General features: G+C 42.0%; 1 protein-coding gene across 2 annotated transcripts; it reads left to right on the top strand.

Moving 5' to 3' along the window:
• The first annotated feature begins 140 nt into the window (after window positions 1-140).
• On the top strand, window positions 141-15,986 carry clcn6 (chloride channel 6). 2 transcript variants are annotated; one of them, XM_079466860.1, is made up of 24 exons: window positions 141-251; window positions 2,974-3,036; window positions 3,121-3,186; window positions 3,273-3,338; window positions 5,689-5,755; window positions 6,363-6,469; window positions 6,726-6,852; window positions 6,936-7,003; window positions 7,365-7,423; window positions 7,846-7,978; window positions 8,078-8,191; window positions 8,625-8,791; window positions 10,204-10,318; window positions 10,777-10,891; window positions 11,516-11,669; window positions 11,868-12,024; window positions 12,119-12,225; window positions 12,348-12,534; window positions 12,782-12,939; window positions 13,390-13,546; window positions 13,684-13,791; window positions 13,869-13,994; window positions 14,261-14,892; window positions 14,965-15,986. In XM_079466860.1, the coding sequence occupies exons 1-23, from the start codon at window positions 177-179 to the stop codon at window positions 14,339-14,341; spliced, it is 2,577 nt and encodes an 858-aa protein (XP_079322986.1). In that variant the 5' UTR covers window positions 141-176; the 3' UTR covers window positions 14,342-14,892; window positions 14,965-15,986. The 2 variants fall into 2 exon arrangements, with proteins under 2 accessions (XP_079322986.1, XP_079322987.1); XM_079466861.1 differs by having other exon boundaries at window positions 14,261-14,906; window positions 15,055-15,735.
• Window positions 15,987-16,219: the final 233 nt, after the last annotated feature.

Raw genomic sequence — 16,219 nt, forward strand, 5'->3', positions numbered from 1 at the left:
TCAACTAAAGAATCAAATCTTCCCACTTTTCACAACGTTTGATGAGTATGCGTTAAAGCTGCGCAGTTCCTATGCGCTCGAAGTCACCGTGCGTGCGTTTGTAGATGCGCAGCTGTTGTACGCTTGAATCCCTTAGCGCGTGTCATGTGATCAACGCGAGACCTGTGTTGTGGAAGATGGCGTGCTGTGGGGGTTGTTTGTGTTGTCAGTGTTGTTGTAATGAAGGAGAAACTAGAACACCAGAGGAGCTGGTATGATCTTATTCACTGTGTGCTCCGTTTTCTCATGCATGCGGCGCTGATGATCTGTGTGTGTGTGTGTGTGTGTGTGTGTGATGCTGATGCGTGATGCTGATGCTGTGTGTGTGATGCTGATGCAGTGTGTGTGTGTGTGTGATGCTGATGCTGTGTGTGTGTGTGTGTGTGTGTGTGTGTGTGTGTGTGTGTGTGTGTGTGATGCTGATGCGTGATGCTGATGCTGTGTGTGTGATGCTGATGCAGTGTGTGTGTGTGTGTGATGCTGATGCTGTGTGTGTGTGTGTGTGTGTGTGTGTGTGTGTGATGCTGTGTGTGTGTGTGTGTGTGTGTGTGTGTGTGATGCTGATGCGTGATGCTGATGCTGTGTGTGTGATGCTGATGCAGTGTGTGTGTGTGTGTGTGTGTGATGCTGATGCTGATGCTGTGTGTGTGTGATGCTGATGCAGTGTGTGTGTGTGTGTGTGTGTGTGATGCTGATGCAGTGTGTGTGTGTGTGTGTGTGTGTGATGCTGATGCTGTGTGTGTGATGCTGATGCTGTGTGTGTGTGTGTGTGTGTGTGTGTGTGTGTGTGTGTGATGCTGATGCTGATGCTGTGTGTGTGTGATGCTGATGCAGTGTGTGTGTGTGTGTGTGTGTGTGTGATGCTGATGCTGTGTGTGTGATGCTGATGCAGTGTGTGTGTGTGTGTGTGATGCTGATGCTGTGTGTGTGATGCTGTGTGTGTGTGTGTGTGTGTGTGTGTGTGTGTGTGTGTGTGTGTGTGTGATGCTGATGCTGATGCTGTGTGTGTGTGATGCTGATGCTGATGCTGTGTGTGTGTGATGCTGATGCAGTGTGTGTGTGTGTGTGTGTGTGTGTGTGTGTGTGTGTGTGTGATGCTGATGCTGTGTGTGTGTGATGCTGATGCAGTGTGTGTGTGTGTGTGTGATGCTGATGCTGTGTGTGTGATGCTGATGCAGTGTGTGTGTGTGTGTGTGATGCTGATGCTGATGCTGTGTGTGTGTGTGTGATGCTGATGCAGTGTGTGTGTGTGTGTGTGATGCTGATGCTGATGCTGTGTGTGTGTGATGCTGATGCAGTGTGTGTGTGTGTGTGATGCTGATGCTGATGCTGTGTGTGTGTGTGTGTGTGTGTGTGTGATGCTGATGCAGTGTGTGTGTGTGTGTGTGATGCTGATGCTGATGCTGTGTGTGTGTGTGTGTGTGTGTGTGTGATGCTGATGCAGTGTGTGTGTGTGTGTGTGTGTGTGTGATGCTGATGCTGTGTGTGTGATGCTGATGCTGTGTGTGTGTGTGTGTGTGTGTGTGTGTGTGTGTGATGCTGATGCTGATGCTGTGTGTGTGTGATGCTGATGCAGTGTGTGTGTGTGTGTGTGTGTGTGTGATGCTGATGCTGTGTGTGTGATGCTGATGCAGTGTGTGTGTGTGTGTGTGATGCTGATGCTGTGTGTGTGATGCTGTGTGTGTGTGTGTGTGTGTGTGTGTGTGTGTGTGTGTGTGTGTGTGTGTGTGTGTGATGCTGATGCTGATGCTGTGTGTGTGTGATGCTGATGCTGATGCTGTGTGTGTGTGATGCTGATGCAGTGTGTGTGTGTGTGTGTGTGTGTGTGTGTGTGTGTGTGTGATGCTGATGCTGTGTGTGTGTGATGCTGATGCAGTGTGTGTGTGTGTGTGTGATGCTGATGCTGTGTGTGTGATGCTGATGCAGTGTGTGTGTGTGTGTGTGTGATGCTGATGCTGATGCTGTGTGTGTGTGTGTGATGCTGATGCAGTGTGTGTGTGTGTGTGTGATGCTGATGCTGATGCTGTGTGTGTGTGATGCTGATGCAGTGTGTGTGTGTGTGTGATGCTGATGCTGATGCTGTGTGTGTGTGTGTGTGTGTGTGATGCTGATGCAGTGTGTGTGTGTGTGTGTGATGCTGATGCTGATGCTGTGTGTGTGTGTGTGTGTGTGTGTGTGTGTGTGATGCTGATGCAGTGTGTGTGTGTGTGTGTGATGCTGATGCTGATGCTGTGTGTGTGTGATGCTGATGCAGTGTGTGTGTGTGTGTGTGTGTGTGTGTGTGTGTGTGTGTGTGATGCTGATGCTGTGTGTGTGTGATGCTGATGCAGTGTGTGTGTGTGTGTGTGATGCTGATGCTGATGCTGTGTGTGTGTGATGCTGATGCAGTGTGTGTGTGTGTGTGTGTGTGTGTGTGTGATGCTGATGCTGATGCTGTGTGTGTGTGATGCTGATGCAGTGTGTGTGTGTGTGTGTGATGCTGATGCTGATGATGTGTGTGTGATGCTGATGCTGTGTGTGTGTGTGTGTCTGCTGATGCTGATGCTGTGTGTGAGTGTGAGTGTGTGTGTGTGTGTGTGTGTCAGTGATGCTTTCTGATGGTTTCTCTGGCTGCTGAATTTAACATTTACAGCTTGTGATGATGTATTATTAACTGTGTCTCAAAGCAACTGAAGTGAGTTCCCTACCTAGTCAGCAGTTTGGTGATCTTTATCCAGTTTGTGATTCTCATTGTGTTGAAATGGCTGTTGTAGTGTTCTGTTCATATGTGTCATGCTGCAGGTTTAATGATGTGAAATGTGTCTGTATGAGTCTCTTTCTATCGTCTGGTGTCATGTCAGGCTGTGAAATCTCAGAGGGACTTTATTCTGTAAAGCATCTGCTCGCATTCTCTGAAGTCCTGTGTTGATGTCAGTGCTGTCTTATGTTTGTTAGACGATACTGGGTGAAACCAGGGAAGACGATGATGATGAGATATTACCCAGAAAAGACTATGAGGTCAGTGAATCATAAACTTCGATGAAAAAAGAAAAGATTGAACTAAAACCTGACCTCAGATCTGTGGTGTGTAACACATTTCAGAGTTTGGATTATGACCGCTGTATCAATGAGCCGTATCTGGAGGTTTTGGAGGGTTTGGATAATAAGGTAAAAGTTGTGATGTGTTCATTTATCACATTTGAAAGATTTCATCATATTTCTGAATACGTTTATTCTCTCTGTTCTTCTCACAGAAAGCTGAAAAGCATGAAGCCATAAAGTGGATTTTGGTCTTTGCTATCGGAGTATCAACTGGACTGGTATGCACTTTTAAGCCAGCTTTATATGTGTTTATGTATTAATTAGGATGTATTAGGGCTGTCAAACGATTCATCCTAATATACAGTACGTAGTATATATATATATATATATATGTGTGAACTGTGGATATTCATTTTGCATCTATAAACTCATTCATGTATGCATATCTAGGAAGTATTTACATACATTTATCAATATTTACCAATAATTGAAATTATATATAAATGTTAATATTGTTCTTAAATATATGCATGTATGTGTATGTGTTTATAAATATATACAATATGTAAATGTTTCCTGAATATATTCATGTGTGTGTTTATAAATACAAAATGAATATGCACACAGTACACAGAGATATATTATGTAAACACAAACTGTTATTCTGGATGGGATTAATCGTTTGACAGCCCTAGGATATGTACTCTATATACTGTGGTATTTAGTCAGCCACCAATTGTGCAAGTTCTCCCACTTAAAATAAGAATTTAAAAGAATTTACTTGCAAATTATGGTGGAAAATAAGTATTTGGTCACCTACAAAAAAAGCAAGATTTCTGGCTCTCACAGATCTGTAACTTCTTCTTTAAGAGGCTCCTTTGTCCTCCACCCGTTACCCGTATTAATGGCACCTGTTTGAACTCGTTATCAGTATAAAAGACACCTGTCCACAACCTCAAACAGTCAGATTCCAAACTCCACTATGGCCATGGCAAAGACCAAAGAGCTGTCAAAGGACACAGAAACAAAATTGTAGACCTGCACCAGGCTGGGAAGACTGAATCTGCAATAGGTTAGCAGCTTGGTGTAAAGAAATCAACTGTGGCAGCAATTATTAGAAAATGGAAGACATACAAGACCACTGATAATCTTCCTCGATCTGGAGCTTCATGCAAGATCTCACCCCGTGGGGTCAAAATGATCACAAGAACGGTGAGCAAAAATCACGGAAGCACACGGGGGACCTAGTGAACGACCTGCAGAGAGCTGGGACCAAAGTAACAAAGGCTACCATCAGTAGCACACTACGCCACCAGGGAATCAAATCCTGCAGTGTCAGACGTGTCCCCCTGCTTAAGCCAGTACATGTCCGGGCCCATCTGAAGTTTGCTAGAGAGCATTTGGATGATCCAGCAGAGGATTGGGAGAATGTCATTTGGTCAGATGAAACCAAAATATAACTTTTTGGTCAAAACTCAACTTGTCGTGTTTGGAGGAGAAAGAATGCTGAGTTGCACCCAAAGAACACCGTACCTACTGTGAAGCATGGGGGTGGAAACATCATTCTTTGGGGCTGATTTTCTGCAAAGAGACCAGGACGACTGATCCGTGTAAAGGAAAGAATGAATGGGGCCATGAATCGTGAGATTTTGAGTAAAGACCTCCTTCCATCAGCTTGGGCATTGAAGATGAAACGTGGCTGGGTCTTTCAGCATGACAATGATCCGCCGGGGCAACAAAGGAGTGGCTTCTTAAGAAGCATTTCAAGGTCCTGGAGTGGCCTAGCCAGTCTCCAGATCTCAACCCCATAGAAAATCTTTGGAGGGAGTTGAAAATCCGTGTTGCCCAAAACATCACTGCTCTAGAGGAGATCTGCATGGAGGAATGGGTCAAACGAACAGCAACAGTGTGTAAAAACCTTGTGGAGACTTAGAGAAAACATTTGACCTCTGTCATTGCCAACAAAGGGTATATAACAAAGTATTGAGATGAACTTTTGTTATTGACCAAATACTTATTTTCCACCATAATTTGCAAATAAATTCTTTAAAAATCAGACAATGTGATTTTCTGGATCTGTCTCTCATAGTTGAAGTGTACCTACGATGAAAATTACAGGCCTCTCTCATCTTTTTAACTGGGAGAACCTGCACAATTGGTGGCTGACTAAATACTTTTTTGCCCCACTGTATGAAGACTTTTGGTTCCTAAATGAGACTTTCCAAATTCATGTTTTTATTGTGTTAGTTAGCTGTATTCTTTTAGTTATTATGGCTTAAATCAAAAGAAACCAACTGCAGTTTGATTGATATTAAATGGAATGCGCAATAAAAAAAAACTGATTTTAGATTTTTATCTCATTTTGGAACCAAACTCTCAATATTATTTACAGCTGACTATTATTGCAGAATAAACCGCTGGGTGAGGAGCACGCAATTTGGTTTGCACTGTCAATATAATCTCATTTATGATAAAGGCATATTTATTTATATTTCATTTGTGTAGGCGTGACTATAGCCAATCAGAATCAAGTATTCCAGAGTGGCGTGTAATAATCAATTTATCTGAAGCAGATCTATAATTGATCATTTTATGCTGTAAGTGTGAAAAGTGCTTTTCTTCTTTCAGACTGGCCTGGTTGTGGACTTCTTTGTGCGACTCTTCACACAGCTGAAGTTCAGTTTGGTTGGACGATGTATCTTTTGTCGTCTTGTGTTGTGTGTTGTGTGTGTGAGTGAGTGCTGTGATTTTGCCGTGTGTTTTTCATGTGAGATCCTGTTGTGGCGAATCAGTTTTGACATTGCTAAAGAATCTTGCATTTTTACAAACATTTTTACAATTTTACAAAAGAATCTTGCAGAAAAAAGTTTCCAGGTGCCAAAGGTCAAAACTTTATTGATGGAGTCGACAAAGTGAGATGCTCAGAAGACATCTGACAAAAGCACATCTGACTCAACGCAACATCATCTTTAACCAATCAGGTTATTGATATCACATATCAATCCTTCTCTCGTCCACCACATTTATGTCATGACTCATCATTGGTCATCATGACCTGTTTCAGGGGGTGTTTCCCCTTCTTTACCTCCTTCTCTCTTTTACTGTGGCCAAACTTGTCGTCTTGCTCTCTGCGCTGTTTCAGCATACACGATTTGGTGACAGTAACGGGGCAAGAAAGTGACTCGATCTCACCAAACATCAGAAACACAGCTGTGCAGGGTGTCATACAAATGTGTTTAAAATGAAGAGCAATGATCCGAAACAACATGAAATTCCTCCATAATCCTTGACGTGTTGTTCAGCCGTAGAAGATTGCAGTGAGAACGGATGTCTGGCTCTGTCTTTACTGGAGCTGCTCGCTCTCAATATGATGTTCATATTCATCTCCAGTGTTCTGGTGCTCATTGAGGTAAACGTCACAGACACCTTACACACATGATGTCATCACACGTGTGTCACCTTATGATTTATAGCTTGACCTCGAGGAATGAAATGAATTTCCAAATTGGTTTTGGTTGTTTTACTGAATTGTAGTCCTCATCATCTTGTGGAGTCTAAATATTGAATCTCAAAGTTTTAACGTAGTGTGTGTGATTCAGTGCCGTGTGTCTTTGTCTAGTGTTTCTTTTCTGAATGTGTCATAAAATTCTTTTGTGATGTCACAGCCGGTGGCGGCCGGGTCTGGTATCCCGGAGATTAAAAGTTACCTGAACGGTGTGAAGATTCCCGGCATCGTGCGCCTGCGGACCTTCATTTGTAAGGTCACAGGAGTCTTGTTTGCTGTGGCCGGAGGTACGAATGACAGAATCATGTCAATCAACCGAAAAGGATGTTTGCTTCCGTTTTCCTCACGATCTGTATCGTTTTCATCTCAGGATTGTTTGTGGGTAAAGAGGGACCGATGATCCACAGTGGAGCGATCGTGGGGGCAGGGCTTCCTCAGGTACACGCCCACTGGCTGAGATCCCATGAAATGGCCTGATGGGTGCAGCTTTCTTCTCACTTCCTGTTACAACAGGAAGTAGGGGTGAAACTTATAGGGGGGCTTGTCCCACTTTTACTTCATGTCAGATACATTCACCGTGATTTCAGCTGGTCGGAGGCAGGTGGTCCGGTCTCATTCTTCAGAGCATCTGACAGGACACACATCTGTTTGTGCTGATTAACCAGATTCACCGGATGTCTAGAGAACTGATGAGTTCTCTCATTCTGACGATCGTCCTCACGTGTTTCGAGTGGATGGATGTTTCTGTGCTTTGAGTTTGAATTATGTTTTATATGAAATCATGTTTATGCCTTTTTAGTTTCAGAGCCTCACCTTTAAGAAGATCCGCTTTCCCTTTCCGTTCTTCCGCAGTGACCGGTGAGCACCAAACCGCCAAAGCCCTTCATCAGAAAGGATTGTGTATCAGCGTCAGCGAGTCGCCTTCTTGTCAAATCTGTTTGATTTCGATTGTGGAACACTAAAGAGTCTCGCACCCCTCAAAACAACACTCTCACTCTCGTCGTCTAAGTCAGACCAGTCAGGGGTTATTTATTTACGACAGGATACATGTCGTACTAGCTTTTATGAAGTGACAAAATAACATAATTTTTTCTGCACGCTCTAGAAATCTCAAATCTGACAATGTGAGAACATTACAATCAGTAATAAATGCCCTTTTATTTTATTTGATTTCTTTATTTGCTTTCCTTGTGATCTATTTGGTGGTTTGCGTTCTTTAATCAGCAGTGGCTTGTTTTTCTTGTGCATGGAGAAAAGCATTTCTGTTTTCACATCTTCAGGGATAAGAGGGATTTCGTCTCTGCGGGGGCGGCGGCCGGAGTCGCGGCAGCTTTCGGAGCACCTATAGGTGGCACGCTCTTCAGTCTGGAGGAGGGCTCATCCTTCTGGAACCAGGCCCTCACATGGAAAGTGGTACGTGGACATGTGTGGGGCTGTTGATCCACTCCTTTTGGAGAGCATGAAGAAAGAATCACAGAACTCATCAGAAATGTCCCTCGTGATGTGTTTCAGCTCTTCTGCTCCATGTCTGCCACTTTTACACTCAACTTCTTTCGTTCTGGGATTAACTACAGTAAATGGGGGTCCTTCCAGCTGCCCGGCCTGCTCAATTTTGGAGAGTTTAAGGTATAAAACTAAAGTGCTTCATATTCTTCAACAGATTGAATTTTCTTTCCAGATGTTTAGTTTTATGCACAACAACTTAATTGGTTACATAATTTACCGTCTCTGTGACCCTCAAGTGAAAGGTGTGTTTGACTTCATGTTTGACTTAAGGACTTTCACTTTCATCACCATGAGCAAAAGTTCTATAGTGCTGCTTTGATGGCATTTGTCACACGACATGGTGTCAGTGCTGGCTCGACAACATTTCTACACCAGAATGCGCTGCTTTAAGTCGTTCTGCAGTGCTGCAAGAAGCCCAACACACCAAAACTTATTGCTATGTAGATGATATCTGGTATTACATGAACTCCTGACAATCAGATCATGATGGATAAAGTCCTGTCCTGCATCAATGAATTCATGTGAAAGTGATGTTTTTCTCTTCTGTCTGCAGTGTCCAGATGGAGATAAGACGTGCCATTTGTGGACAGCAGTAGATTTGGCGTTTTTTGTGTTGATGGGGGTGGCAGGAGGTCTGCTCGGTGCTCTCTTCAACTGCATCAACAAACGACTCGCAAAATACCGCATGAAAAACGTTCATCCCAAAGCAAGATTCATCAGGTCCATTTTACAGATTCATATCACGAGATTCATCAGATCCATTTCACAGATTCATATCACGAGATTCATCAGGTCCATTTCACAGATTCATATCACGAGATTCATCAGGTCCATTTCACAGATTCATATCACGAGATTCATCAGGTCCATTTCACAGATTCATATCACGAGATTTATCAGGTCCATTTCACAGATTCATATCACGAGATTCATATCACGAGATTCATCAGGTCCATTTCACAGATTCATATCACGAGATTCATCAGGTCCATTTCACAGATTCATATCACGAGATTCATCAGGTCCATTTCACAGATTCATATCACGAGATTCATCAGGTCCATTTCACAGATTCATATCACGAGATTCATCAGGTCCATTTCACAGATTCATATCACGAGATTCATCAGGTCCATTTCACAGATTCATAGCACGAGATTCATCAGGTCCATTTCACAGATTCATAGCACGAGATTCATCAGGTCCATTTCACAGATTCATAGCACGAGATTCATCAGGTCCATTTCACAGATTCATATCACGAGATTCATCAGGTCCATTTCACAGATTCATATCACGAGATTCATCAGGTCCATTTCACAGATTCATATCACGAGATTCATCAGGTCCATTTCACAGATTCATATCACGAGATTCATCAGGTCCATTTCACAGATTCATAGCACGAGATTCATCAGGTCCATTTCACAGATTCATAGCACGAGATTCATCAGGTCCATTTCACAGATTCATAGCACGAGATTCATCAGGTCCATTTCACAGATTCATAGCACGAGATTCATCAGGTCCATTTCACAGATTCATAGCACGAGATTCATCAGGTCCATTTCACAGATTCATAGCACGAGATTCATCAGGTCCATTTCACAGATTCATAGCACGAGATTCATCAGGTCCATTTCACAGATTCATATCACGAGATTCATCAGGTCCATTTCACAGATTCATATCACGAGATTCATCAGGTCCATTTCACAGATTCATATCACGAGATTCATCAGGTCCATTTCACAGATTCATATCACGAGATTCATCAGGTCCATTTCACAGATTCATATCACGAGATTCTTCAGGTCCATTTCACAGATTCATATCACGAGATTCATCAGGTCCATTTCACAGATTCATTTGGATGCACAGTCTAAAACTACTTCCTACGACTATGCACTAATTCCAAGACTAAATACCAATCTTGTTTAAACCCAATCTGTTTGGCTTTATGTGTTGACATTAAAGTTTGTACAACACATGGTATTGTAGTGTTTTTAAATATAGTCTGGTGTAACAGAGCACACACAAGGGTTAATAATTCACAGAAATGAAACTTTTGTGTGAAAAGTGCTTTTTGTACATGTAGATATTGTATGTGCTGGTGTTTGTGTGATCTTTAGGGTGTTGGAGAGTCTGCTGGTGTGTATGGTCACCACGCTTGTCATCTTCATGTCCTCAATGACTCTCGGGGAGTGTCGAGATCTCGTCTCCACTATGACCAACACAACATCACAGGTCAGAAGGACAACATCTCTCTCACACTTCTTACACACACACACACACACACATGTTTTTGTGTGTTAAATTTGCCTTTTTATTACGGACCAATACAGCATTAGATTCACTGATAGTCCCCTGTATTATAAATCGAGATGAGACAAGTATTCTGTTCTGTCTTAAAAAAGACGTTTTAATCTTCCTCAGTATCGGCTGAACAACTAAATAAAATGAATGGCAGTAAAATACTGTGTTGAATTAATGGCATGGGTCCAACATTAGGTTATGCAGTTTGATAGATGACTTTCACCTAATTCGACTAAACTGAGTGAAGTGAATTCAATTGCGTGTGAAAATGTTTCAATTAAACTACAGTTAATGAATTGCGTTTTTTCCTGATAAAGCGTGTTCACCCCGATTCATGGACATTTAAAAAAGGATGTTTTGTCTTTTGGTGTGATTTGTGTGTTTTGTAGGAGGTGAACTCAACCATCCGCCGCTTCTTCTGCTATAATGACACATATAATGACATGGCCACGCTGTTCTTTAACCCTCAGGAGGTGGCCATCCATCAGCTCTTCCATCAGAACGGTCAGACACGTTATGATCCTTCACATAAGCTGAATAGTTAAGCTTTTTATTGATATTGATGGGTTGTTAAGATGGGACAATATCTAGTGGAGATACAAGAGTTTAAAACTCTGGAAGTAAAGGGTGCAAAAAATCTAAATATTGAGAAAATCGCCATTGAAGTTGTTAATCCGAGGCACTGTAGCAGGCCATCCACTGACAAAAATAAAGTTTTTATATATTTTGGGTTGAAAATTTACAAAATATCTTTATGGAACATGATCTTTACTTAATATCCTAATGATTTTTGGCATAAAAGAAAAATCTATAATTTTGACCCACACAATGTATTTTTGGCTTTTACTAAAAATGTCCCTGTGCTACTTAAGACTGGTTTTGTGATCCAGGGTCACATATACTGTATTTAAATGTATTTAACGCCAGAGTACGCTCAAATGAAAAACCTAAGTTGGATTTCCTTCTACAACATTTGATGTCAGCATGTAGATAGCCAGCTGATCTAGTGGTCCCAATCCCATTTAGAGAATGAAAGTGTGCTAACTGTGGTTTTGCTCAATCGAAATGAAACGTTTTTCTAGAAGTATACTCTGAAGCGCAATGATCTTAAATGTGTCTGGTTCACAGCGACCTTTAGTCCGGTCACCCTCTCGCTGTTCTTCGTGCTGTATTTCTTCCTGAGCTGTTGGACGTACGGCGTGTCCGTCCCCAGCGGTCTGTTCGTGCCGTCTCTTCTCTGCGGAGCTTCACTCGGACGCTTGGTGGCCAACATCCTCAAAATGTGAGATTCACCTCTACGCCCAATGTGTTCGTGATGTTGTTTGAAGTGCCCATCACACATGAATGATGCAAACAAGAAGTTGATCCACCAAGAAAATAATCTCAAAATGATGATTTACAGATGAAACGTGTATCGCATGTCAAATCTACATGCAAATGGATATCACAAGTCTTGCCATTTAAATGTGTTTCATTGCAGAAACTTTCATATGCAAATATATTCGGGGACTTTTGCTTTGATTGGAGCAGCTGCCTTCCTGGGAGGCGTGGTCAGAATGACAATCAGCCTGACGGTTATCCTGATCGAATCGACCAATGAGATCACTTATGGCCTGCCCATTATGATAACACTGATGGTATGAGATGAAAATGAATGTTCTGAGAGATGAATCATTGAACTCTCTGAAGGTCAAACACAGGTCGCGCTGCTGTTGTGTTGTGTCTGATCAGGTGGCCAAATGGACGGGAGATTTCTTCAACAAGGGCATTTATGATATTCACGTCCATCTGAAAGGCGTTCCGCTGCTGGAGTGGGAAACTGAAGTAGAGATGGACAAGTACATCATTTCTGCATTTATTCTGTGTCGTTGTGTCTAGGAAATGGGTCTGCTGTTTCATTTCTCATTTCTTCACTGACTGTATGTGTGCCGTTGACTGGTGAATGTGTGTGGTTCGTCAGACTGACCGCCAGTGACATCATGGAGCCCAACCTGACGTACGTGTATCCTCACACCCGCATTCAGTCGCTGGTGAGCATCCTGAGGACCACCGTCAACAACGCCTTCCCTGTGGTCACCGAGAACCGAGACAATGAGAAGGACTTCATGAAGGGAAACATCCTCATAAGCAACAACATCAAATTCAAGGTTGTACAACATTGTTTTGACCACACTGTGGCGCTGACAGACCGCTTCTTGCATTTGCTGGGCAGCCAGTGAAGTTAGAGATCAGTTCAGACACATTTTACAAAGGAGACGCTCAGATCCACAGCTTCATAATCTCTAAAGGCGAATGTTGGAGTTGTGTCAAACACATAATTTCTTGTGGATGAAGTCTTTTATTTTTTGTTAGATAAGTAAAGGCGAACTCACCTACAGATGTGTGTGTGTTCAGAAGAGCAGTGTGTTGACCCGAGCGGGCGAGCAGAGGAGGAGGTGTCAGTCTATGAAGTCATACCCGTCTAGTGAACTGCGTAACGTGTGTGATGAGCGGGCGAGCGAGGAGCCGGCAGAGGAGGGACAGGACATGCTTCAGCAGATGCTGGACAGAAGGTCAGCTCCAGTGACACGGACACACGTTACTGACATCAAAACACATCATCAAAGTTACTTCTATTCAGATTGATTTCTTACATATTTCGTCACCATTATTGAACAAAAGATCACATCGGTACACATGCTTTTTCTCTTTATTGTCTCCCTGAAGCTGTGATCTGTCATTTGAAACATTACTTGATGTCAATCTGACGTTTCCCATGAAATCAGAGCCGACAGCTCAACTTATAAATGTAAATGGACTTATGAGACGGCTTTCAACACTCATTTGTTATGTACGTTTCTTTATAGCAACGAAAGTTACAGATTGTGGCTTCAATCCTGAAGTCGCATTGGATGATTTGTTTTGTCACATTTTGTTGTTTGTGTGTGTGTGATGATGATGATGATGATGTGTCATGTTTTATTGATGGTGGCACGAGTGATTTGTGCCGTGTGTTTTTTCAGACATGTGCCGTATCCAAACCTGAACCCCGATCAGTCTCCCAGTGAGGAGTGGAGTTTGGAGGAGAGGTTCCGCCCGCTGACCTTTCACGGGCTCATCCTGCGCTCACAGCTGGTCAATTTACTGATCCGCGGCGTCTGCTATGCTGAGAACCAGTCGGTCCGTCTCACCTCACTTCTTCACATTCTAAACATGAACCTATAATATCATAGATCCATGAACACTGATGATGTCCCACCCTGCATTCTGGCTGACGAAGTTCAAAGCAGTATGTCCATGATCTCTCTGTCCTGTAGAGTGCCTCTCAGCCACGACTCTCTCATTCAGAGATGACGGAGGATTACCCACGATTCCCTGACATCCACGATCTTGATCTGGCCCTTCTCGATCCACGCATGATTGTGGTAAAGCACACACTCCTCTTCACGCGTGCGTGCACATGTGTGTGGTATTGTTTGTGATGCACTCGCTTTGTGTTCAGGATGTGACTCCGTACATGAACCCGTGTCCGTACACCGTGTCTCCAAACACACGTGTGTCTCAGGTGTTTAATCTCTTCAGGACGATGGGTCTCAGACACGTACCTGTGGTGAATGCAGTAGGAGAGGTGAGTTTTTAACGTTGTGTGGAGAACGTCGCGTGTGTGAACATCTGATGATCCATAAGGACTGAACCTCAGCACAAAACTGGGTTGGGTGCCGTGCTTTTATTATACGTCGCTGTAAGTGTGCGTATCATGATCTGTGTACTGTCTACAGTCATCTCTGCTGGTGCTCCAGGTTCTGTTCGTTTGATCGCCGCAGAGAGTCATGTGACTTTATTGCTTTAGCTCTGACGAGGAAAGATTCACTTAACTATGTGTTTGTGTTTCAGATTGTTGGGATGATCACCAGACACAATCTCACTCATGAGTTTTTAGTTGCTAAACTACGACAGCATTACATCACAATCTAATACAGCGCCCTCGTGCTACAGTCCATTTCATCCATCCACGCACCCAGAACACGCAGATGCAGACGCAGACGCAGAAGTGAGACGCCCGAACCACTTTTGATTTCAGTCTTCAGACTCCTGAATGTTTTCAGTTTGTGTAACGTTTGCATTTGCACAACGCGAGATATGAAGCGCCGCAGAAGAGGCCCTGAATCATACACAAGCAAATACTACACAAAACATCACTTACATCTGGTTTAACATTACAGTATGTGTGTCACAGCCTTTGTTCTATGTCAAAACGGAGTGTTCATGTCCAACCTAACATTATGGGTTTCATTCCAGACATTTACAGCCAAGTCGATCAAATCAATTGAAAAAAAAAGGATTATTTTGTTGGCCTTAATAAAACGAGGGCTATTTTAGGACCATTCTTTGTTTTATTGTACTTCTGCATGCTTTAACTGCATGACGGTAAAGAGAATTTGAGGCTGATAGTACAATAAGGTTTTATTTGTTGACATTAGCTAACATGAGCAATACTTCTACAGCATTTATTCATCTTCGTTTAGGTTAATATCAACATGTTAACTAGCTAATGTTAACATCTACAACTTCAAAATGTTTAGTAAATGCTCGTTTAGGTTAATATCAACATGTTAACTAGCTAATGTTAACATCTACAACTTCAAAATGTTTAGTAAATGCTGAAATGAACATAAAGTAAGTTGTAGATGTTAACATTAGTGTATGCTCAGTGAACTAACATGTTGATATATTTACCTAAACAAGGATGAATCAATGCTGAAATGACTATATTGTTTATTGTTAGGTCAAGTTAGTTACAGTCTTTTGTCAAGCGTTAGTGTGAATTATTTTTATTTTGTGGCATTATGTGTGGATCATTTACATTCCATGATTCCTATGAACATTGATGGAAATATAAATACAGGGATTGAAGTGTAATAGACAGGTTTGTTTGTCTTGCGTAACATCAGATCCTGATATTAATCTGATTTCTCCAGATGTGTATCTTCATATGACAGTAAAAGTAAAACTGTATTAGCAGAAATGATGGCACATTTCTACACTGCGAGTTATTTATATTTCTTTCGTTCTCTTTTTTATTATTTAGGACATTTCACTGTGATTTATTATGTGTTGCAAATAATGTTTTAATTTATATTTGGTGATGTAGGCCTATATTGCATCATTTTTTATTGCGACGGAAAACTCTTATTCCACAGTTTTACCCGACCAGTGCTTATTGATGTGTGTTTTGATTCATGTGCCACCAGCCGTCTGTTTTAAAAGCTTCACATGCAACTACTGACAGATGTTAAAATCATCTACAATGTACAATGTATACTGTCTAGTGTCTATGCAGCATACTTGGAATAAAATGTGCATAAATGAAGAAATGAATTTACAGTATTCAATGAATGCACTTTTAACTAGAATAACATATGTTTTAAACGATAAATAAATGTGATATATGTTACAATTGAGGGTTGTGTTAGAGTTGTAATGTAAATCTAATCTAAGACTGCTAAACTAGTGTTTTCATTTATGATGTCCTTGAGAATGCAGTTGAACTAATAGACCACTAACAAATGAATGTGTCAATAGTTTATCAATAAATCAAGATGCTTCTTAATATTAAATGAACTTTTGTCTGTTCGGTTAAGCAAAAAGAATCTGTTCTAAAGTTGTTAATATATCAGTTTCTGTAAGTTGATCAAACAAAGCATAGTTGGTCAAATTAAAATGTTTGTTTAAATCTTATATTAAATGAAGTGGAGGAGGCGTGTGCGCGCGCACCTGCTGAACTTCATGAACGTCTTCACGCTCGAGCGCGTGGAGTTAAACACGTTTTGACGCGCGCGCACACGCCTCGTA

This window comes from Barbatula barbatula (genome assembly GCF_947034865.1).
Source record: "Barbatula barbatula genome assembly, chromosome: 11".
NCBI classification, from domain to species: Eukaryota; Metazoa; Chordata; class Actinopteri; order Cypriniformes; family Nemacheilidae; genus Barbatula; species Barbatula barbatula.